The following is a 23,913-nucleotide window of genomic DNA, read 5'->3' on the forward strand; positions in this document are numbered from 1 at the left end:
TTGTTGTATTATTTTCTCTGAACTTATTCGAAGACAAAGATCATATTGGGATCATACGGCTTTGAATGACATTACAAAGAAAATTTGTGTACACTACTACTCAAAATAATATGCATAAAATATTAATCAGAAACTTATTACTTTTCTCCAACCACATGTAACATCATTTTTGCTATTCGATAAATATTCAATTATTCATCTATTTGACATTAATTTCATTGCTAGGGCACTTGTTTTTACGTAAATTATTCTGATCTTAACTACAGGTAAGCTATTATCTCTTTACCAATTCGTGTAATAATAATATAATATTAATTTATGTATTGTAATTTGTATTAATTTGATATAATACAATTATTTTAATTTAAACATTACTAGTATTATTATTAATTATCCCTGAGACACTTGCTTCGGACCCCCCCCAAAAAAAAACATATTTCTAGATACCTGCCTGCCGACGTGGTAAGGAAATTAATGTTAAATAGATAAAGAATTGAATATTTATTGAATATTAATATGGATGAATTCATATATATTAATGAACACGAATGCACTTTGTTTCTGTTGCTTTCTTTTTTCATCGAGCAGCGAAGAAAAACAACAGTCGGAAAGCACAGCCAAAAAAGATCCCTTTTCCTTACCAAACTCAAAGATTATCTTCAAACTTTCACTGTGATTGGTTGTTATGAGGGTCACTTTTTATATTTTGACCTTTGGCAACACTGATTGAAGTTAGGCGCGATTTGACGTTTGCACGGAATCGTCTGGCATTATTGACCATAACGTACTTCAAATGTTTTGTCAATAGCTTCATTTGTGTTGTTTATGTTGCCTTGGAGATTGCGCGACAACAATAAAATGGAATTAACTCGTGAACATTTTCGTGCGATGATTTTTTACGATTTTCGACGTGGATTTTCAAGACAAGAGTGCATCGATCAACTTACTTCCACAATTGGCGATGAAGCCCCATCCTTTGCCACTGTGAATCGCTGGTATAACGAATTTAATCGTGGCCGCCATTCGCTCACCGACGAGATTCGCGAAGGTCGTCCAAAATCAGTTGTTGTTCAAGAAAACATTGATGCTGTGCAAAACCTAATACTGCAAGATTGTCATGTGACATACTGTGAGATTGAGGCAACCATAGGCATTAGTTCCACCAGCATATATAAAATATTACATGATCATTTAGCTGTGAGAAAGGTATGTTCTCGTTGGATCCCAGTGGCGTACGCAAGGGGGGGGTTACCGGGTTTAAACCCCCCCCTTGAGCTTTTGAAATATTATGGAATATGCTGTAGAAAAAAATTAAAAATGGCTAATTTATCACAGTCAAAGATCTGCGACAGTAGTAATAATAATAATAATAATAATAATTTGAATTATTATTCCCATGCAGCATGAAGAAAAAAATATCATTCCAAACACAATCTAAGCGGCCGCAAAGTTCAATTTTGCATTTTTTTTTGCAAAAAGTCGCGCAGTGACTCTCGCGAGAATTGTGAAAATTCCTTGCTTCGTCGCAGTGTGCCGACCTTATTGCAAACGTTCTTCCCGGTACTGATTTCACATCCCCTTGTGAACTCTCAAGTGATGCTGAGTCTACATCCACATCATTAAATGTTGAAGAAGTGCTTTGTGAATCACCTAGAAGTGATAAATGTGTTGGAATGTCTATAAACTTACTTTTCAACGAAAACATAGACTCAGTGGAATTTAACAACATATATTCTCGCGCTTCATCATCATCGTGGGCGAGTTCTATAGGTAAAGGTAATGTAAATTCCCCCGTGCATATAGCACCGTGCCATGAAGGCACACGTAGTCGTGTGGTGGGCCCCAAAGATTCTCGATCTCGAACTATTTTGCAGGTCATGTGATCAGCACCATGCTCCGGCAGCCTTCATCCCCCAGGGTTGCTCTCAGGTACCCATTGCTATGAGGCTGGGTGCGGAGACAAGGCTGGATAAATTCCAACCCATTCCGGGAATCGAACCCGGATATCCCACGAAGTTGTCCCACTAGACCAGCGCGACTCCTTGAATGAGTTTCATATTTCGATTTCAATAAATTTAATATATTTGCTTATTTTTATGGATTTTCTTCACACTTAAAATGTCTGACTTATCATATACAAATAACCGTTGACTAGACAATTATTTTGTAACAAAGAAACAAAAGAAATGTAATTTTGTTCTATTTCTTTCATAAATAGCAACTGCATTAGTAATAATTATTATTAGTAATTAAATTAATTAATTATAATAATTATTAATTAATTTATTATTAATTAATTAATTAAATAAATAAAGTATAATAAAACAATGGTAATGTGAATTTGTAGAAAGTTTTCGAAATAACACCCCCCTTGATGAAATCCTGCGTACGCTACTGGATCCCACACAATTTGACAAAAACTCAAGAAGACGCTCGCGTCAATTGGTGCAAACAAATGCTCAATAAATACAATCGTGGTGCTTCAAAAGACGTATATAAGATTGTAACAGGTGACGAATCATGGATATATGCATATGAGCCGGAACGTAAACAGCAGTCGACTGTATGGGTGTTTCAAGATGAACCCAATCCAACAAAAGTTGTTCGCGCTCGAAGCACATCGAAACAAATGGTCGCCTGTTTTTTTTCTGGAAAACTGGTCATGTGGCAACTGTGCCTTTAGAGGAACGTAGAACGGTCAACTCTGAATGGTACACAACAATTTGTTTGCCAGAGGTCTTCGGTCAAATACGGAAAACAAACAAACGCCGTCGGATCATTCTTCATCAAGACAATGCCAGCTGTCACACATCTCGTCTAACAACCGACTTTATGAACAGTCAAAAAATCGAATTGATGGGTCATCCGCCGTACAGTCCTGATTTGGCACCCAATGACTTCTTCTTGTTCCCGAATGTCAAGAATAAATTGCGTGGACAACGATTTTCGTCGGCGGAAGACGCCGTTGGTGCGTTCAAAAACCATATTATGGAGGTGTCTCAAGAAGATTGGAAAAACTGCTTTGACAAATGGTTCGAACGAATGCAAAAGTGTATTGACCATAAAGGAGAATACTTCGAAAAACAATAAAGCAGTTTTCAATGCCAAATTCCTGTTTTTTCATTGTTAGGCTCAAAATATAAATAGTGACCCTCGTACCACAGCATCAGTCAGAGAAGCTATTTGCAATTAGAGTCCGGTCTAGGCCTCCCCGATGGGTAGTCGGCATCGGTGGCGGAGTGGTTAGCACAGAGCGCTACAACGGCAGGGGTTCCGGGTTCGAGTCCCGGGTAAGACATGGGTATTTGTGTTTGTCCAGATGAAGGACTGCAACAATTGATAAGTGTAAAAAGTTGAGAAAGTGTGAATTACGGGGGATACTACCGCTTAGGGGTATTCCTTTTAAAAATTAAAAAAAAGTGTGGTCAGCGCAAAGCGCCTGGGGTTCCGGGTTCGGATCCCGGCTAGGACATGGATGTTTGTGTTTGTCCGTAATGAGAAAAAACAATGATACAGTAAAAAATGGTATGTGTGAAAGTTGAGAAAGGAGAGAATGACAGGGGATACTACCACATAGGAGTATTTCTTTTTTAAAAAATGGCGCAGTGGTTTTAATCAAGGGGTCCCGGGTTCGATACCAGGTGGAAGAACATAGTGGTTCAGATCCCATTTTAAATTGTATGTCGTACCGATTAGCCTTACTGTGCATAAAGTCGACTTACAACACTAATTCAATCCATCAATCCTAGGACAGCTTCTTTGAGAAGAATTTAAAACTTTACTGGAAACATTTATGAACGCAAAGGGGGAAAATGACTTTTGTTTGATTTTCTATATTAATGTAGTTTGTTTGTTTAGCATTTAAAGAAAAAACTGAAATGTGCTCAGCGTCTTTAAGAGTGAAACTACTGCTATAGATCCACCAAGGCATTTGAAACCTTGGCATGGAAGTAATGACCCAAGTGATGTCACGGGAAGCCTGTAGTTCACATATTTTCGGAGGTTTCAGAAGTCTTGGGTGTGGTCGGTCTACACAGTTTATTCTCATTACACTTTCAATGTAAGAGAAATTCCACATAAAATAGTGCAATATAATGAACTAAGTCTCAAAAAAGTTTTGTAGTCTTGCTATGGAAGAAACTGATTTTTGACATGTGACCTCCCTTGCCGTGCGTAATTCCCATAACTTCCCCTTAGTTTGTTATCCCTTCCTTCCTTTCGCTGAAAGAAAAAAAAAATGTTTTCCATAAAACAAATTACAAACTAAATTCAGTCAACTATGTATTCAGACAGTCCCGTAGCTAGACTTTTTTGGCGCCCTAGGCAGGATTGTGGTTTGGAGCCTTCCACCGCACTATAATGCACCAATATTTTATGCTCGTCCTTTGATATTTTCTTATGCCATGGTTTGTGATATTACATCCTACAAAATTTGAAACGAGGAAACAAAAGAAAAACTAATTGAAATAATATAGATAATATTTAAAGATTCATTGTTTACATTTCTGATTCAAGATAAGTTTGGCATATTCAAGAATATTTCAGGTATGTTTTAGTGCCTGAAGAACATATTTTAAAACGTACTATTACTACTACTTTGGGGAACAGAAAATTTCAGCAGTGTGTTAACAGAATATACCCCCGCCAAATTCAAATTTCTCCGTCGCATATTCTGACTTTGTTGTTTGTAAAAAAAAGAAGAAAAAAGCAATGTTGTTTGGAAAAAAAGAAGAAGAAAAAGCAACTTTGAATGGCGCCCTTCAGCTCCCCCCAGTCCCACTGTATGCAGATGCAAGCAACGTTCCATGAACATAAAATTTTAATTAGGAGAGATTGTGGAGACTTAGTAGCTCTGGACTCCGTTTTCTTTAAAATATGAAATAAAATAATGTGAATGTAAATATAATATTTCAATAAGATCAATATTCTGTGTTGTTGTTTAAACATGTGCATTGGACCACCATGGTTATATAGGACAGGACCTACATGCAGTTTTATGTTGAATCCAAACCACTTGCCGAGTTGTATGTAGAACACCCACGTAGCTTCTACGGCCGGAATCAAAACCACAAACTGCGTAGTGGTCAACATCTTGCCATGACACCAGAGCACCAGGATTCGAATGCTGGCCTGGAAATGGGAGTTCTCTGTGAGTGTCTCTCTATCAATTTCATCATATCCTCATCTTCGCGATTAAACAAAAAGAGACGCTAAATAACGAACATGAAGTCGAACCGTGGACTATTGAAACCACAGGGGGACGCACTAGTAACTGCGCCACCACAAAACCGATCACTTTGTTAGTTTGAGATTAACGTCCTTTACAACAGCAAAACTATACAGGACAGGAGTACGAAGGAAGCTTACAGACAGTGTAAGAAAATACCAACTCCAATTACACTAACATGTTACAGTCCGTCATCTTGTGACCACGATGCAATTCAGGTATGGAATAATTTAATGTAGTCAATGAGCCCTGTCCCTTTCGATATTGTTTATCACTTGCATTTCAGCTATGGAGCAGGTTATTGGGCAAAGTGGACATCAAGTTTTTTTTGCTGGGTCTTGAATTTCTTAAATTGTTAAGAAAAAGAGAGAAAATGTATCGGTTTACTGAACTAGAACCAAGGCGTTCGATACCCAGTGGAGTCGTATAGTGGTTCGAACCCCACTTTAAACTGTAGATCCAGTCCAGATTAGCCTTTCTGTGCATAAAGTTGACTTAAAAACAAACACAAACAAGAAAGCGATTCAGAAAATCACGTAGTCTAAAGACGCACGGTTGGGTGTCTGACGGCCATGTGGGAGACCTTGGTTCGATTCCCGGCGTAGGTGATCTAAAGTCGGAATGTTCCGATCTTGACAATCAAAAAACGGCTCCGCACAGGGGCTCGCGCTTTGAAATATTTGATATTATTAACTCTTTTATTCACATTCGTTTCTTGTGTAAAATTGATCACATTAGAAAAGAAGAAAGAAAATCAGCCTACATTAGCAATACAACTGCATGTTCAATCAGCACATGTCCGATAGAGAAATAAAACCGAAGTTTAAAAAGGTGACATGGAGACTGCCGTGAAAAGGAAATTTCCGCCCTTACACAGTTGAATTTCTTGTTTGTGGCCCCCAACCTTCTACCGATGCCCTGTCATAAACTCCATTCTTCGACAGAGTACAGGAAGCATCATTGTGATTCTTTGCATTGAAGCCGAGCGCCGGGGTCTGAAATTTGACGATGTGGAATTTACGATGGAGCTAAATTGAGAACAAATGACAAGAGAAGGATAGACCGTGGCAGGGAAACTTGTCCCGGTCCAGGCACGTATCCAGGAATTCCTTTCGGGGGCGGGGCTCAACACATTTTTTTAAGGGGTATAGTAAGAACCTCACAATTGTATATTTAAGACCAGTGGTGGCAATTGGGTTTCAAACCGGGGGGGGGGGGGGGCGGAGGGCGGTGCAAGGAAAGTTTACTTTCTTTGTGTAGACAAGGCTTAACATTAAGAGGCCATTATACACTTACAGGAAAAAAACCTATTTCCCTTATCTATGGCAACCAGAGCTTTAATCTGTTCAGGCAAAAAAATGGGGAGCAACTATCCCTTAAATCGTCGCCACTGTAAGGCTGTCATTTTAATCAGAACGTGAAATTGGAACATTTTTTACCACTCGACTCCTCTGTTTCCATGCATTAACATTGTGTGCCCGAACCATCTCAATATGTGTGTTTGTCCATTTCTTCTCATCAGGCATAAAAACATCTATGGTGTCTTTGAGTGTTTTTACGAAGCTGTTACACATGCACGAGATGGACAATCCCCTCGACAACGGGAGATTCAAATTGTGGGCTGCGAACTGGACGCAGACAGCTCTCGAATATTTCTCTCTGATTCGAGCCTGAACACCACTAACGTGTCTTGTCCTCCCATCTTTGCGGCTCTTATAAAAACCGAAACCCACCAAATTGTTCAGATTCAGGCCTTAGCACTCACAAGTGTTCAAAAATGCCTGTCACAGCTTCCGTTGTCTTCCTGCAGGTTTGGATATAATCCTTTAGGCTACGGCCAGACGAGCGATATTTACTGCCAGAATTCTGCCGTAAATGTCGCAACTACAATTATCGCAAGTGGGTGGTCACACGGTAGCTGTAAATGTCGCTCTACTCTGCGTTAAATATAGCAACAAAATTTCTGCCCCGGCCAGACGAGCGACATTTACTACGAAAAGCATTGTGTTCAAAACGTGTCTTGAGTTTGCTGAAAGAAATTGCTCCATTCATAGTGGCATGTAACAATGAATTGCCAGTCGAAAGCAGCTCTGTGCTTGCTTCTGATTCGTCGTCGTCGGCAAAAGCGTAAGAGACAGTGGTGGATTCATCCTATTATTAGTGAAAGATCGTACAAAGGAAAGTTTGTGCTTCTTCATAGGAAACTGAAAGACTATCCAGATAAGTTTTTTGAATATTATAGAATGTCTACAAGCTCCTTTGAACTGCTACTTGCAACTGTGAGTGGTAGCCTGAAAAGAGAAGGTACAGTTATGAGGGACTGCATAAGTGTGGAAGAGAAACTCGCAGTTACATTACGGTAAGTTTAGTTTAATATTACTGAAAGTAAAAAGGTAATACATACTACACAGACATTGATAAAACTAGAACATAACAAGATAAAATGTTCTCTACAAATCAAAGAAAGATAACACTGACTCTGATTCAACATCTGATTCAACGGTAGTTCTGGATGATGATGATGTGCATGAAGTTTGGGGAAGCAAATTTGTAGGGGAAACTGCTTGAAATGAACCCCTGCGTTCAGCAGCATCATCGTAAGACTTGAGCAACTGCATGACCTTTATCTGAAATTCTAATTTATCTGAAGGATGTAGTGTTTTCACAGTTGGTAGCAATGATAATAGAAACATTTTGTCAGGATCATTTTCATGTGGGTCGGGCCAGTTTTTTCCAAGAACGTCCAACCATTCCCTCTCAAATGAATCTCCAGATCTCCTCTTTCGTTTGGCAGGTACAGCTTTAAAGTGTTCCGTCGAAGAGGTGGCATTGCTGGTATTGGTCTGCGAGAGTTCTTCCTCTGTTCTGTGGTCAATTTGGTCATCAGTTTGATCCATGTTTCCGGACGTCCTGCAGAACAATATTGAAAAGAAAAACATTCATGTTACAAAAGCATAATACAGAAGAACAGATCAAGAGACAGGCGGGGCATAAGTGTCCAGTCATCAATTTCATCATATCATCACTCATTCCCATCATCGATAATGCAGTGTAATGCAAGGAGTGAAAATATAAACCCAGTCCATCAGGTTCGTTCCCAAACAACATTAAATAAAGGAACGTAACGTGGACCGAGTATTATTCCATGTCGTGAACACGAGACATTACTTCCGACAATCTTCATCTCGTATTTTTCTTTAGCATCACTGCTCAATTTACAGAGATGTATACTCGTGACTGGCATACAAGCCGAAAAATTGCAATGTTGGTTGGGTTGTCTAGTCACACGGCGCATGATGGTCAGACATGGAGGGCTTGCTTCAGTGCTTCTTCAATAGGATCGTTACAACCCAGCAGTGTCCGTGACTGTACATACATACAACTTTGTTAGGTCCAGAACCTCCACCCCATCCCCCCGCTCTCCAACAAGTTTCAGATCAGCCGCGTCTCTGATTTTCACATATGAAATATAGCAACCCTAATCATACCAAAAGTTAACTCCCCCCCTTACGTGAACTATATATACGCCCATGCTTCAAGGAAACAAACGCAAACTGCTGATTTGAAATTTATATATTAATGTACTGGAATGTGAAACAAAATCTATGTCCAACAACAGTTTAGTGTAGTAATTAAATAAGGTAGTACTTACTGCCTAGATTGCAAAGTCGGAAGAAGAAAACACATTTGTTTGTGGTAAACGTAAGGTTTCCTTGTAGTCGCACCACTGCCACTACGTCCATCTTGTGATTTCACAGATCTTGTAAATGCATCTTTCAAGCTTTTCCAACGTTTTTGAACCTCCTTACCTAAATTAATCATAACATTCATGAGGAAAATTCGAACTCTGTTCACACAATTGTTACAAGGAAAATGCTATGTCACAAATGTAACTTTAAAGGTACAAACATTTCAAAACTAGTGGCGTCTCCTGTGTACGTAACTAAATAAACAATTAAACCTGTAAATGATCAGTCATGTCTTTGAAAACGCTTCTCAAATCACTAGTTTCTACAGTTGGCATGTGGCGAAAGTACAATAACAAAGCTATTTGGATTTTAGTTTGAACATGTATTTTATATTGCGTCAACCTAATAAAATCACCACTAGCTTTGAGATGGTTATAGCTACAATATACCACATGACAGTGTCTGAAAACAATTTATGCATAATTGTAACTGAAAGCAACTCTGTAAACACAACGAACATACTCATCTCAGTTTAAATCACAGGACATCAACTAGATGGTACTTACACATTTGTTTTTACAATTAAATTATTCTATATTTAAGATCACTTCCTGCTTTTTTTCAGATACCTGGGTTCTGGATGCTCTTTCCGGACATTGCATTTCGATTTTCTAATTGGTCGTGCCACAATTGCTGACATTGTCAGAGAAACCTGTGTGGCCATATGGCATGGTCTTCATGCTGAATACATGACACAACCGTCTGTGGAGGACTGGCTTCAGATTAGCCACAAGTTCGAAAGCAGAGCTAATTTTCCGCATTGTGTTGGCGCTATTGACGGCAAACACATCAGGGTTATTAAACCCTGGAACAGTGGGAGCGAGTTCTTCAATTACAAGAAGTTTTTCTCCATAGTACTAATGGCAGTAGCTGATTCTGAGTATTGCTTCACGTACATAAATGTTGGAGCTTATGGAAAAGAAAGTGATTCAAATGTATTAAAGGCTACAGATTTGGGGGAACAAATCTATTCTAACACATTATCTTTACCAGAGCCCAAGACATTCTCAAGTGAACATGCAGGTGATCCAATTCCATATGTGTTTGTAGCTGATGAGGCCTTCGCACTCTGCTCAAGTTTGCTGAGGCCATATCCTAACAAAAACCTAACACCTGAAAAGAAGATATTCAATTATCGACTTACCAGAGCAAGAAGATTTGTTGAATGTGCATTTGGCATATTAGCAAATAAATGGCGGCTGTTCCATCGCCCCATTGATGTTAGTCCGGAGTTTGCCGATTGTATTATCAAAGCATGCTGTGTACTACACAATTTTGTTAGGAAGAGAGATGGGTACAACTTTGAGGATACACTTTCATGTCCACTAGAGAGTATACCTGCTCAGGGAACAAGAGGAAATAAAAGTGGTGTTCGGATGAGAGATGCTTTCACTACCTATTTTTGTTCTGATCAAGGATCACTTCCCTGGCAAAACGATTGCTTGTAAAGCTGTTCTCAAAATGTTCAAAACTTTTTCTATACTATGCTCCCCCACCCCTGCATGGAACACACCATTGGCATTGGCTGTAATTATTTACTTTCGTTTAACCCACTTATGAGCATAGTAATACATTATACTATGTTTTCATTTACTATCAATATCATTTCATTTTGTCTTGTTCATTGCAATATTTGTAGTAAACAAAAATCCTAACCTGCTAATTGACGTAATAGTGTAAAAAATAATAACTATGTACTTTGTATTTTCAATACATTTTGATTCGTTTCAAGTACTTACCTATGTCGTTTCTTTCTTCAGAGGTCATATCTCCCCACTTCTCACCAACCACATCCATTGTCACTTTCATCCACGCATCCATCTTCATGTTTCTGTTCTTGTAGTCCTCACAATTCGTGTCAAACAAACAGGGATACTTTTGGACTTCAATTATTACATGTTCACTGTCAATATAATCCATAGTTGTACAGTTCGACAGTTAAATTACCGCAGTAAATAGTGTTGCCCACGAGACGAGACGAGACGAGACTTTGGTCTGTCCCGTCCCGTCTCGTGAAAATGCTGTCTCGTCTCGTGTCTCGTCTCGAAAATATTCGTTTGTCCCGTCTCGTGTCCCGTCTCGAAGGGTTCTGTCTCGTCTCGTCTCGTCCCGTCTCGTTTTGTCCCGTCTCGTCTCGTAAAAGTGATCCGGGATATCATGCCAACAAAAGTCAAAAGTAGCATAAACACGAAATATTTTTCCGGAAAGTGGGATAAAGCTCCAAATATTTTACCCATTGCGTGGTGAGAATAAATAAGGTTCGTTAATCATGAGGACATTAATATTAAAAATGCAGTTTGTTGGTTACTGATTGCTAGCTATCTTATGAAATCTACCTTGTGGTTTTTCTCGCTTCATACAACTGTCTATACATCGTACATTTATACCAAGTTTGTTAGAACCTGTCCCGTTTCCCGCGCTAGCGATCGCTCGACAGTTTTGGTGCCAATGAGAAACGAGAAAAAAGTCCTCTGCTGGGCAGCGAGGAGCGAATGGAAGCCAGAAGAGAGGACCTTACGTAGACGTTGTTGCCACGTTGCGTATTTTAATTTGCTGCCTGGCTTTGGCTTTCCCCAGCGCGGAGTTCAGGCGGTCTTCAGCAGCAACACCGCTTGGTTTATGCTAGAAAAGCCAGCGATCAGCTACCGCTGGAAGCCGGACAGGTTGTAACAAACACGGTATAAGTGAGTGCTCTTTTTCATTACTGCTATACCTTTTGGAAGTCTTGAAATGTTTTCCAATAGACCTTATTTCTTTCTGAATGTCAAACTTCCGTGCACTATGAAAATGTACATTTTTTCTTTAAATTCTAAGCTTGGCGCTGGGGAGCAACAAAAAAGTTTTTAAATGTGTAGTACGAACACAAAAGACTATTTAAAATTTCAATATTTAGTATATTACAAATAGAAAGCATTTATTGTTCTTAATATTGTTAAACATCTTCAATGACATAAGTTTCAACAAGTGTTTCTTTGTGATATTGTGCTGTTTCTTGTGCTCAGCTTATGACGCACATACTTCTTTGTTTTCCCATTAGCCTCTAAGTCCGGTACCACCACCGCTTGATCTCATTTATCCTTCGGCAGGCACGCATCTAGAAATATATGTCGGGGGAGGGTGTCCGAGCCAAGTGTTTCAGAAAAAAATGATGATAATAACATTAACGACAACAATTAAGCAAATGTTTAAATTAATGCATTAATATAATTCATAGGTCTATTCACTTGAATATGTAAATTAACCAATTCTATTATTGTTATTGCATGACATGTTACAAAGATGGTAGAAGAATAGTAATATAACAGCACAAATATTAGCTAATATCTAACTTACGTGTAGTTAAGATCGTCAAAATCTGCATAAAAACAGCTGTCCTGGCAAGAAAATTAATGTCAAAAAAGGTGATGAATTGAATATTTGCTGAATAACAAAAAAAGATGTTACATCCAGTTGACGAAAAATAAAGTTCCTGATTAATATTTTATGCTCATTATTATAAGTAGTAGCGTACATAAAACTTCATTGATACTGTCATTCAAAGCAGTATGATCCCAATAGAATCCTTGTTTTCTAGTAAGTTCGGCAGGAATATGTAACCCTCGATTATGCTAAACAAATATATTTTTTGTTTAGCTAGAGCAAGGCCCCAGGAGGATGCAAGAAGCCTTTCCTGCAAAAGTGTATGTTTTACGAAGCGAAGAAACGTGACAAAACCACCACGTATGGAAGGCAAACCTGCATTAATTTTATATCGCACGTTTACAGAGCCGTGCCTCCTGAAGTTATAAAAATCCCAACTTCAATGATTCTTTTAGACATGCTATAGTTGAAAAAAATATGTTTAGATGCACCCAAAGTGCATCATTATCAGATTATGCATATAACGTGTTATTGGAATCAACATATTTGTATAAATTGGGTGCCTCCCCGATGGCGTAGTAATAACGTCGAGGTCTTGTAATGAAGGGGCCTCGCGTCGATAGTCAATGGAGGCACAAAGTGGATCGGATCGCACTTTAAACTGTAGGTCGTTTCGCGATTTAGCCTATTTGCGAATCAAGTGGACTTAAAAAAAAAATATATCAACCTTAAGAATATTAGAATAAACTAATTCACCTGCAGGTAAGTCAAATTTCACATATCCTTCTTCATCTTCGTTCATAGACTTCCTGCAATACTCTTGTGTTGCATCTCACCAGGTGCGAAAAATGTGAAGTTATTATTTCCTCGTACTGCGTTATTTCTTTTCATAACAGTAAGGCTAAATTCTCGTTTTATCTGAACTTTTAAAAAATGTGCAAAATACGTCTCTATCTTTAAACACCCACCCTTTCCCATTTATGTGTAAAATAATCCCACTCTGTCTCAGAAAACCTCTTCCTAAGATCAAATGAAGGAAACAACTCTCAAGTCTCAACAATTACAAATTTTTGCTTAAATTTCCTATCATTTATACAAACAGTAGCACATATCACGTCCTTTGGTGCAACACTGTCAACAGCTAATGTTACTTTCCTCGTCCTAATCAATTTACTTCCAACCAGTGACGGCGCCAGGGAAATTTGACTTGGGGGGGGTGAAGGCTGGCAACAAAATATTGTAAGGGGCAGTCACATTAAAACGCCCGAAAACACTACACATATATATATACTTATATAATAATAATTATAATTATTATTATTATTATTATAATTATTATATTCATGTATGGTGTTTTGTGTGTGTCTTTTATTTAGAGTGGACGTTTACTGCCTTAATTTACTTCTTCATTACGAGTTTATCTCCACATGATTCGTTTTAATAAAGACATTAATTCTTTTTTATTGGTAAGTTGCGTTGTCTCTAGTGGCCTATTTCAGTATTGAAAGACATTCATAATTTTATAATTCATCGTCTCTCTTGAGATGAAACTACTGATATAAATATTTAAGTTATAAGATAATAATATAATGATTTTCTTGCAAAATAAACGTGACGTTGGAAGAAATGAATCTTCTTAAGTATTAGAAACAATGTGAGGCACTTGGTGAAGTGCAATTCTCCTGTAGGAGAATTCTGCTCTATGTGCTTTGGAGAACACATTGCGCACCTTTGGTACGTCCAGGACTTGACATTTCTTCTCAGTGGCAAGAACAGCCTAATGATGCAGTTTGTATCCAGCATCCTGTTTCGAGCAAGCCTTTTCAAAGATTTTAAGGACAACCATCTTCGTAACGCTGAAGAGTTTTGGGCAAAATTTGTGTTCCACCTTTCAGGGAAATGTTATCACAGGATAAAAAATCAGACAAAGGTTTCAGTTATCTCATAATTCAAGAAATATTCTGACCCTGCCATTACTTACTCTTACTCTACCACTCCAACGTATGTCTGTGCTACACAATTACAGGCACCTATGGAGTTCGTGGGAAGAAGTTCTTCGATTTTGATATGTACGAGAAAGAGCGAACCTGCATCTAATGACTGAAGAGTGGCAAATCCTAATAAGCGTTCTTTTACCTGCCCGCGATATGTTTTGAATCGAATTTTAAGTGTAATTTGCATTTTAAGGTTCACGTTCAATACATTTCCAAATAATATCCCCTCAATAGCTTCAAGAGTATCGAAGAAATCCCCTTTGTTAAGGTTTTCTCAGACTCATCATCTCGAAATTCAAGTCCCTGAATAGTAAGAAACCGCGACGAATCCACAACAACTGACATATAGTGACGGGTTTTCTCCGATCACCATTGGTCCTGGGTTCGATACCCAGTGGATGCCCTTTAAACTGTAGGTCCAGTCCCGATTAGCCTTACTGTGCATAAAGTGGACTTCAAACGCCAAATCAACCAACCAACCAAATCTTGAATCAACTTTGAATGTCTTTTAATAATTAGCGTTGTCTCTAACGACCACGATTAGCATAATTTGCCCGTACTACAGATGATGTCTTGTGGTCCTGAAAATATTCGTGATGTTTTAGAACCATCCACATTCAACACTTTTACCCAGTTCTTAAGACTGGTTAAAACTTAGGTTAATCTCAGCTATTACAGGACATAAATGAATGAGAAATCACCTATGCCCAGGTCGGCGCTCGAATCTTGGACGAAGCAAATTAATATTTGTTAATCAAGTTGGTATTATAAGCAGAAAAGTGATATCATGCAGAATACACCACTTTGAAAAGGTGAAAATCGTCATACTCTTATAAATGAAGTCTCTTATTATTCTATATTTAATTAACTTCAGTTGGGGGGCCCGGGTGGGGGGGGCGAAGTGTCTGACATGGGGCGTCCCCCTGCCCCCTCCGGCGTCGTCACTGCTTCCAACCCTCTAATAACTTCGCTGCTGATAGCCTCACCTTCGAAATGGAAGCTTGTGTGTCGGCGAATAATACAAAGAACTTGTGTTCACTGTCCCTCTTTCATTCAAAGTCTGCCGTTTTCCTTTTCAGCTTTTCCTGCAAAACTTCCTGTCAGCAAGCAAACCAAATTACAGAATTTTTATTGCCCCTCCCTTGCATCAACTTTCATTCCTACTTTAGGCCTGGATTTATGGCACGTACCCGCTACTGCAAGTCAACCTCGCCCTATGTTTGGTGTTTGCCCCCTGAAGCAACGGTGTCCATTGTTCAAAGCGAAACCTTTGTCAGTGGGGAACGGCGAAAAATAGTCTCGGAATACATCCTGGTCGTAAACAAGCTCCCGCCACCCTAACATTGCTGTCAGCTTTCCTCTGAAGTTCGATAAAACTACTTTGTGAAATGTGTTTAATAACGAGTGAAAATGTAGACAGTAGATATTACATGTATTTTGCTCATAAACTTGAAGGCTAAATTTACAGAATAAAAAGAACAGCTACAACATTCCTTCATCTGATTTACAGAAAGGCTAATCGGGACTGGACCCACAGTTTAAAGTGGGGTTCAAATCACAATGTGCCTTCACCGGGTATCGAAACCGGGACCCCTTGATTACAAGGCGACGATGCTACCACTGTACCATCGGGGAATCCCCTCATAGAACAAAGTTTCCTTCTACGACGATTATACAGAACTTGGTACACTTCCTTCATTTGAAATCTATTCTATATCAGCCTCAGTATTTCGTTATTACAATCCAAGGAATAATATTCTCCTTAAATAAGAAATAAAGAAATAAAAAAAAAAACATTGGAAATAATCTTCAAACGGACGTAAAAAAATCGAATCCAACCACCTGCAGAATGCCTGAGGAAAACAACAAGAATTTTCTCAACAAAGACATATCCGAAATTTCCATAACATTCTAATAATTTCGCAACCCGTGCAAATAATCATGTGTTAAAATCTTGTCGTGGTTCCCTGTAAACACTAAAATCACCAAATTACTTCTTTCCATATTTCCCATATTTTCTCCTCCTCTTCAGCTCTCAGCTGTTCGGAGTGGGATAATGCAAGATTATTTGTCCCTAATTATCTCCTTCTCTTAGTATTGCTTATATCTTGGACTCCTTAATAACTTTCCCAACAACTCCTTATCAATTTGAACTGCCATTTTTCCTACAATGCTTTTCCTACTTTCTAATAACAATCACTTGTGTACACCCTTTGATGTAAAAATTAAATAATAAAAATAAACCATATCCGTCGGTCCGTTTATCTTTCCAACCTATAGAGCTCAGACTATTTTTACAAGATAAACCTCGGACGCAGACATTCCACGATCTTTTGGCCCCTCCTTCCACCTTCTCTACCTGCCCTTTTACTTGATGTTATTCAGAATAGTATTAGTATCTGGAGTACTATCGTAACATAAAGTTATTAACCTGGAATATTTTTTTTAAAAAAATGGAGAGTAACGCTGTGTTTCGAAAGAGTATAGGAAATAAGTTTAGGTATTCATTCATGCCTCTCTCTAGAATAGTCTTCTTATTTTGAGTTAATACACGCTTATCAACGTTTCTAATTGAAATACTTTATTCCAAGCAAACAAGTATTTGCAACTGATTAAAAATTTTGCTTTTATTTTTTCGAGACATTCGAGACGAGACGAGACTTTTCAAAAGCCGTCCCGTTACGTCTCGTGTCTCGTCTCGAAAACGAGACGAGAAAGGCATTCCGTCTCGTCCCGTCTCGAATTTCAAAAGGCTTGTCCCGTCTCGTGTCTCGTCTCGAAAACGAGACGAGACACGAGACGAGACGGGACATGTCCCGTCCCGTGAGCAACACTAGCAGTAAATGTGGCAGCTACAAATATCGCTACGCGTGGCCACGCTCACGCGGCAAATACTGCGGAAAAAATGGGTCCCGGCGCATTCCTTCGCGACACGACCTTGAAGACGCGCCAAACTGGCTACAATTACTGCTGCTTCTGGCCACTCCCATACTCTGGCCACTCTGGCCTTAGGCTACGGCCAGACGAGCGATATTTACTGCCAGAATTCTGCCGTAAATGTAGCTGAAGAAATGCACCCTTAGGTCGTAAATGGGAGTGGCCAGAAGCAGCAGTAATTGTAGCCAGTTTGGCGCGTCTTCAAGGTCGTGTCGCGAAGGAATGCGCCGGGACCCATTTTTCCGCAGTATTTGCCGCGTGAGCGTGGCCACGCGTAGCGATATTTGTAGCTGCCACATTTACTGCGGTAATTTAACTGTCGAACTGTACAACTATGGATTATATTGACAGTGAACATGTAATAATTGAAGTCCAAAAGTATCCCTGTTTGTTTGACACGAATTGTGAGGACTACAAGAACAGAAACATGAAGATGGATGCGTGGATGAAAGTGACAATGGATGTGGTTGGTGAGAAGTGGGGAGATATGACCTCTGAAGAAAGAAACGACATAGGTAAGTACTTGAAACGAATCAAAATGTATTGAAAATACAAAGTACATAGTTATCATTTTTTACACTATTACGTCAATTAGCAGGTTAGGATTTTTGTTTACTACAAACATTGCAATGAACAAGACGAAATGAAATGATATTGATAGTAAATGAAAACATAGTATAATGTATTACTATGCTCATAAGTGGGTTAAACGAAAGTAAATAATTACAGCCAATGCCAATGGTGTGTTCCATGCAGGGGTGGGGGAGCATAGTATAGAAAAAGTTTTGAACATTTTGAGAACAGCTTTACAAGCAATCGTTTTGCCAGGGAAGTGATCCTTGATCAGAACAAAAATAGGTAGTGAAAGCATCTCTCATCCGAACACCACTTTTATTTCCTCTTGTTCCCTGAGCAGGTATACTCTCTAGTGGACATGAAAGTGTATCCTCAAAGTTGTACCCATCTCTCTTCCTAACAAAATTGTGTAGTACACAGCATGCTTTGATAATACAATCGGCAAACTCCGGACTAACATCAATGGGGCGATGGAACAGCCGCCATTTATTTGCTAATATGCCAAATGCACATTCAACAAATCTTCTTGCTCTGGTAAGTCGATAATTGAATATCTTCTTTTCAGGTGTTAGGTTTTTGTTAGGATATGGCCTCAGCAAACTTGAGCAGAGTGCGAAGGCCTCATCAGCTACAAACACATATGGAATTGGATCACCTGCATGTTCACTTGAAAATGTCTTGGGCTCTGGTAAAGATAATGTGTTAGAATAGATTTGTTCCCCCAAATCTGTAGCCTTTAATACATTTGAATCACTTTCTTTTCCATAAGCTCCAACATTTATGTACGTGAAGCAATACTCAGAATCAGCTACTGCCATTAGTACTATGGAGAAAAACTTCTTGTAATTGAAGAACTCGCTCCCACTGTTCCAGGGTTTAATAACCCTGATGTGTTTGCCGTCAATAGCGCCAACACAATGCGGAAAATTAGCTCTGCTTTCGAACTTGTGGCTAATCTGAAGCCAGTCCTCCACAGACGGTTGTTTCATGTATTCAGCATGAAGACCATGCCATATGGCCACACAGGTTTCTCTGACAATGTCAGCAATTGTGGCACGACCAATTAGAAAATCGAAATGCAATGTCCGGAAAGAGCATCCAGAACCCAGGTATCTGAAAAAAAGCAGGAAGTGATCTTAAATATAGAATAATTTAATTGTAAAAACAAATGTGTAAGTACCATCTAGTTGATGTCCTGTGATTTAAACTGAGATGAGTATGTTCGTTGTGTTTACAGAGTTGCTTTCAGTTACAATTATGCATAAATTGTTTTCAGACACTGTCATGTGGTATATTGTAGCTATAACCATCTCAAAGCTAGTGGTGATTTTATTAGGTTGACGCAATATAAAATACATGTTCAAACTAAAATCCAAATAGCTTTGTTATTGTACTTTCGCCACATGCCAACTGTAGAAACTAGTGATTTGAGAAGCGTTTTCAAAGACATGACTGATCATTTACAGGTTTAATTGTTTATTTAGTTACGTACACAGGAGACGCCACTAGTTTTGAAATGTTTGTACCTTTAAAGTTACATTTGTGACATAGCATTTTCCTTGTAACAATTGTGTGAACAGAGTTCGAATTTTCCTCATGAATGTTATGATTAATTTAGGTAAGGAGGTTCAAAAACGTTGGAAAAGCTTGAAAGATGCATTTACAAGATCTGTGAAATCACAAGATGGACGTAGTGGCAGTGGTGCGACTACAAGGAAACCTTACGTTTACCACAAACAAATGTGTTTTCTTCTTCCGACTTTGCAATCTAGGCAGTAAGTACTACCTTATTTAATTACTACACTAAACTGTTGTTGGACATAGATTTTGTTTCACATTCCAGTACATTAATATATAAATTTCAAATCAGCAGTTTGCGTTTGTTTCCTTGAAGCATGGGCGTATATATAGTTCACGTAAGGGGGGGAGTTAACTTTTGGTATGATTAGGGTTGCTATATTTCATATGTGAAAATCAGAGACGCGGCTGATCTGAAACTTGTTGGAGAGCGGGGGGATGGGGTGGAGGTTCTGGACCTAACAAAGTTGTATGTATGTACAGTCACGGACACTGCTGGGTTGTAACGATCCTATTGAAGAAGCACTGAAGCAAGCCCTCCATGTCTGACCATCATGCGCCGTGTGACTAGACAACCCAACCAACATTGCAATTTTTCGGCTTGTATGCCAGTCACGAGTATACATCTCTGTAAATTGAGCAGTGATGCTAAAGAAAAATACGAGATGAAGATTGTCGGAAGTAATGTCTCGTGTTCACGACATGGAATAATACTCGGTCCACGTTACGTTCCTTTATTTAATGTTGTTTGGGAACGAACCTGATGGACTGGGTTTATATTTTCACTCCTTGCATTACACTGCATTATCGATGATGGGAATGAGTGATGATATGATGAAATTGATGACTGGACACTTATGCCCCGCCTGTCTCTTGATCTGTTCTTCTGTATTATGCTTTTGTAACATGAATGTTTTTCTTTTCAATATTGTTCTGCAGGACGTCCGGAAACATGGATCAAACTGATGACCAAATTGACCACAGAACAGAGGAAGAACTCTCGCAGACCAATACCAGCAATGCCACCTCTTCGACGGAACACTTTAAAGCTGTACCTGCCAAACGAAAGAGGAGATCTGGAGATTCATTTGAGAGGGAATGGTTGGACGTTCTTGGAAAAAACTGGCCCGACCCACATGAAAATGATCCTGACAAAATGTTTCTATTATCATTGCTACCAACTGTGAAAACACTACATCCTTCAGATAAATTAGAATTTCAGATAAAGGTCATGCAGTTGCTCAAGTCTTACGATGATGCTGCTGAACGCAGGGGTTCATTTCAAGCAGTTTCCCCTACAAATTTGCTTCCCCAAACTTCATGCACATCATCATCATCCAGAACTACCGTTGAATCAGATGTTGAATCAGAGTCAGTGTTATCTTTCTTTGATTTGTAGAGAACATTTTATCTTGTTATGTTCTAGTTTTATCAATGTCTGTGTAGTATGTATTACCTTTTTACTTTCAGTAATATTAAACTAAACTTACCGTAATGTAACTGCGAGTTTCTCTTCCACACTTATGCAGTCCCTCATAACTGTACCTTCTCTTTTCAGGCTACCACTCACAGTTGCAAGTAGCAGTTCAAAGGAGCTTGTAGACATTCTATAATATTCAAAAAACTTATCTGGATAGTCTTTCAGTTTCCTATGAAGAAGCACAAACTTTCCTTTGTACGATCTTTCACTAATAATAGGATGAATCCACCACTGTCTCTTACGCTTTTGCCGACGACGACGAATCAGAAGCAAGCACAGAGCTGCTTTCGACTGGCAATTCATTGTTACATGCCACTATGAATGGAGCAATTTCTTTCAGCAAACTCAAGACACGTTTTGAACACAATGCTTTTCGTAGTAAATGTCGCTCGTCTGGCCGGTGCAGAAATTTTGTTGCTATATTTAACGCAGAGTAGAGCGACATTTACAGCTACCGTGTGACCACCCACTTGCGATAATTGTAGTTGCGACATTTACTGCCAGAATTCTGCCGTAAATGTAGCTGAAGAAATGCACCCTTAGGTCGTAAATGGGAGTGGCCAGAAGCAGCAGTAATTGTAGCCAGTTTGGCGCGTCTTCAAGGTCGTGTCGCGAAGGAATGCGCCGGGACCCATTTTTCCGCAGTATTTGCCGCGTGAGCGTGGCCACGCGTAGCGATATTTGTAGCTGCCACATTTACTGCGGTAATTTAACTGTCGAACTGTACAACTATGGATTATATTGACAGTGAACATGTAATAATTGAAGTCCAAAAGTATCCCTGTTTGTTTGACACGAATTGTGAGGACTACAAGAACAGAAACATGAAGATGGATGCGTGGATGAAAGTGACAATGGATGTGGTTGGTGAGAAGTGGGGAGATATGACCTCTGAAGAAAGAAACGACATAGGTAAGTACTTGAAACGAATCAAAATGTATTGAAAATACAAAGTACATAGTTATCATTTTTTACACTATTACGTCAATTAGCAGGTTAGGATTTTTGTTTACTACAAACATTGCAATGAACAAGACGAAATGAAATGATATTGATAGTAAATGAAAACATAGTATAATGTATTACTATGCTCATAAGTGGGTTAAACGAAAGTAAATAATTACAGCCAATGCCAATGGTGTGTTCCATGCAGGGGTGGGGGAGCATAGTATAGAAAAAGTTTTGAACATTTTGAGAACAGCTTTACAAGCAATCGTTTTGCCAGGGAAGTGATCCTTGATCAGAACAAAAATAGGTAGTGAAAGCATCTCTCATCCGAACACCACTTTTATTTCCTCTTGTTCCCTGAGCAGGTATACTCTCTAGTGGACATGAAAGTGTATCCTCAAAGTTGTACCCATCTCTCTTCCTAACAAAATTGTGTAGTACACAGCATGCTTTGATAATACAATCGGCAAACTCCGGACTAACATCAATGGGGCGATGGAACAGCCGCCATTTATTTGCTAATATGCCAAATGCACATTCAACAAATCTTCTTGCTCTGGTAAGTCGATAATTGAATATCTTCTTTTCAGGTGTTAGGTTTTTGTTAGGATATGGCCTCAGCAAACTTGAGCAGAGTGCGAAGGCCTCATCAGCTACAAACACATATGGAATTGGATCACCTGCATGTTCACTTGAAAATGTCTTGGGCTCTGGTAAAGATAATGTGTTAGAATAGATTTGTTCCCCCAAATCTGTAGCCTTTAATACATTTGAATCACTTTCTTTTCCATAAGCTCCAACATTTATGTACGTGAAGCAATACTCAGAATCAGCTACTGCCATTAGTACTATGGAGAAAAACTTCTTGTAATTGAAGAACTCGCTCCCACTGTTCCAGGGTTTAATAACCCTGATGTGTTTGCCGTCAATAGCGCCAACACAATGCGGAAAATTAGCTCTGCTTTCGAACTTGTGGCTAATCTGAAGCCAGTCCTCCACAGACGGTTGTTTCATGTATTCAGCATGAAGACCATGCCATATGGCCACACAGGTTTCTCTGACAATGTCAGCAATTGTGGCACGACCAATTAGAAAATCGAAATGCAATGTCCGGAAAGAGCATCCAGAACCCAGGTATCTGAAAAAAAGCAGGAAGTGATCTTAAATATAGAATAATTTAATTGTAAAAACAAATGTGTAAGTACCATCTAGTTGATGTCCTGTGATTTAAACTGAGATGAGTATGTTCGTTGTGTTTACAGAGTTGCTTTCAGTTACAATTATGCATAAATTGTTTTCAGACACTGTCATGTGGTATATTGTAGCTATAACCATCTCAAAGCTAGTGGTGATTTTATTAGGTTGACGCAATATAAAATACATGTTCAAACTAAAATCCAAATAGCTTTGTTATTGTACTTTCGCCACATGCCAACTGTAGAAACTAGTGATTTGAGAAGCGTTTTCAAAGACATGACTGATCATTTACAGGTTTAATTGTTTATTTAGTTACGTACACAGGAGACGCCACTAGTTTTGAAATGTTTGTACCTTTAAAGTTACATTTGTGACATAGCATTTTCCTTGTAACAATTGTGTGAACAGAGTTCGAATTTTCCTCATGAATGTTATGATTAATTTAGGTAAGGAGGTTCAAAAACGTTGGAAAAGCTTGAAAGATGCATTTACAAGATCTGTGAAATCACAAGATGGACGTAGTGGCAGTGGTGCGACTACAAGGAAACCTTACGTTTACCACAAACAAATGTGTTTTCTTCTTCCGACTTTGCAATCTAGGCAGTAAGTACTACCTTATTTAATTACTACACTAAACTGTTGTTGGACATAGATTTTGTTTCACATTCCAGTACATTAATATATAAATTTCAAATCAGCAGTTTGCGTTTGTTTCCTTGAAGCATGGGCGTATATATAGTTCACGTAAGGGGGGGAGTTAACTTTTGGTATGATTAGGGTTGCTATATTTCATATGTGAAAATCAGAGACGCGGCTGATCTGAAACTTGTTGGAGAGCGGGGGGATGGGGTGGAGGTTCTGGACCTA

The 23,913-nt window shown here is 38.9% G+C and overlaps 2 protein-coding genes across 2 annotated transcripts in view; both read right to left on the minus strand.

Annotated features, from left to right (window-relative positions):
* Window positions 1–23,913, minus strand: part of Zpr1 (zinc finger protein Zpr1) — a 188,947-nt gene that overhangs the window by 52,925 nt on the left and 112,109 nt on the right. The window lies entirely within an intron of this gene.
* LOC145985575 (uncharacterized) lies at window positions 7,678–10,896 on the minus strand. The gene is made up of 3 exons (XM_083119645.1): window positions 10,716–10,896; window positions 8,880–9,036; window positions 7,678–8,137 (listed from the first exon to the last, which is right to left on the minus strand). The coding sequence occupies exons 1-3, from the start codon at window positions 10,894–10,896 to the stop codon at window positions 7,678–7,680; spliced, it is 798 nt and encodes a 265-aa protein (XP_082975771.1).

The sequence above is a fragment of the Lepisma saccharinum genome, chromosome 3 (genome assembly GCF_977018435.1).
Source record: "Lepisma saccharinum chromosome 3, izLepSacc3.1, whole genome shotgun sequence".
NCBI classification, from domain to species: domain Eukaryota; kingdom Metazoa; phylum Arthropoda; class Insecta; order Zygentoma; family Lepismatidae; genus Lepisma; species Lepisma saccharinum.

Coding starts and splice junctions, on each gene's coding strand:
- LOC145985575 (XM_083119645.1), bottom strand. CDS start 10,896: ATGGATTATATTGACAGTGAACATGTAATAATTGAAGTCCAAAAGTAT. Junction 9,037..10,715: donor TGAAGAAAGAAACGACATAG/GTAAGTACTTGA, acceptor TGATTAATTTAG/GTAAGGAGGTTCAAAAACGT. Junction 8,138..8,879: donor CCGACTTTGCAATCTAGGCA/GTAAGTACTACC, acceptor ATTGTTCTGCAG/GACGTCCGGAAACATGGATC.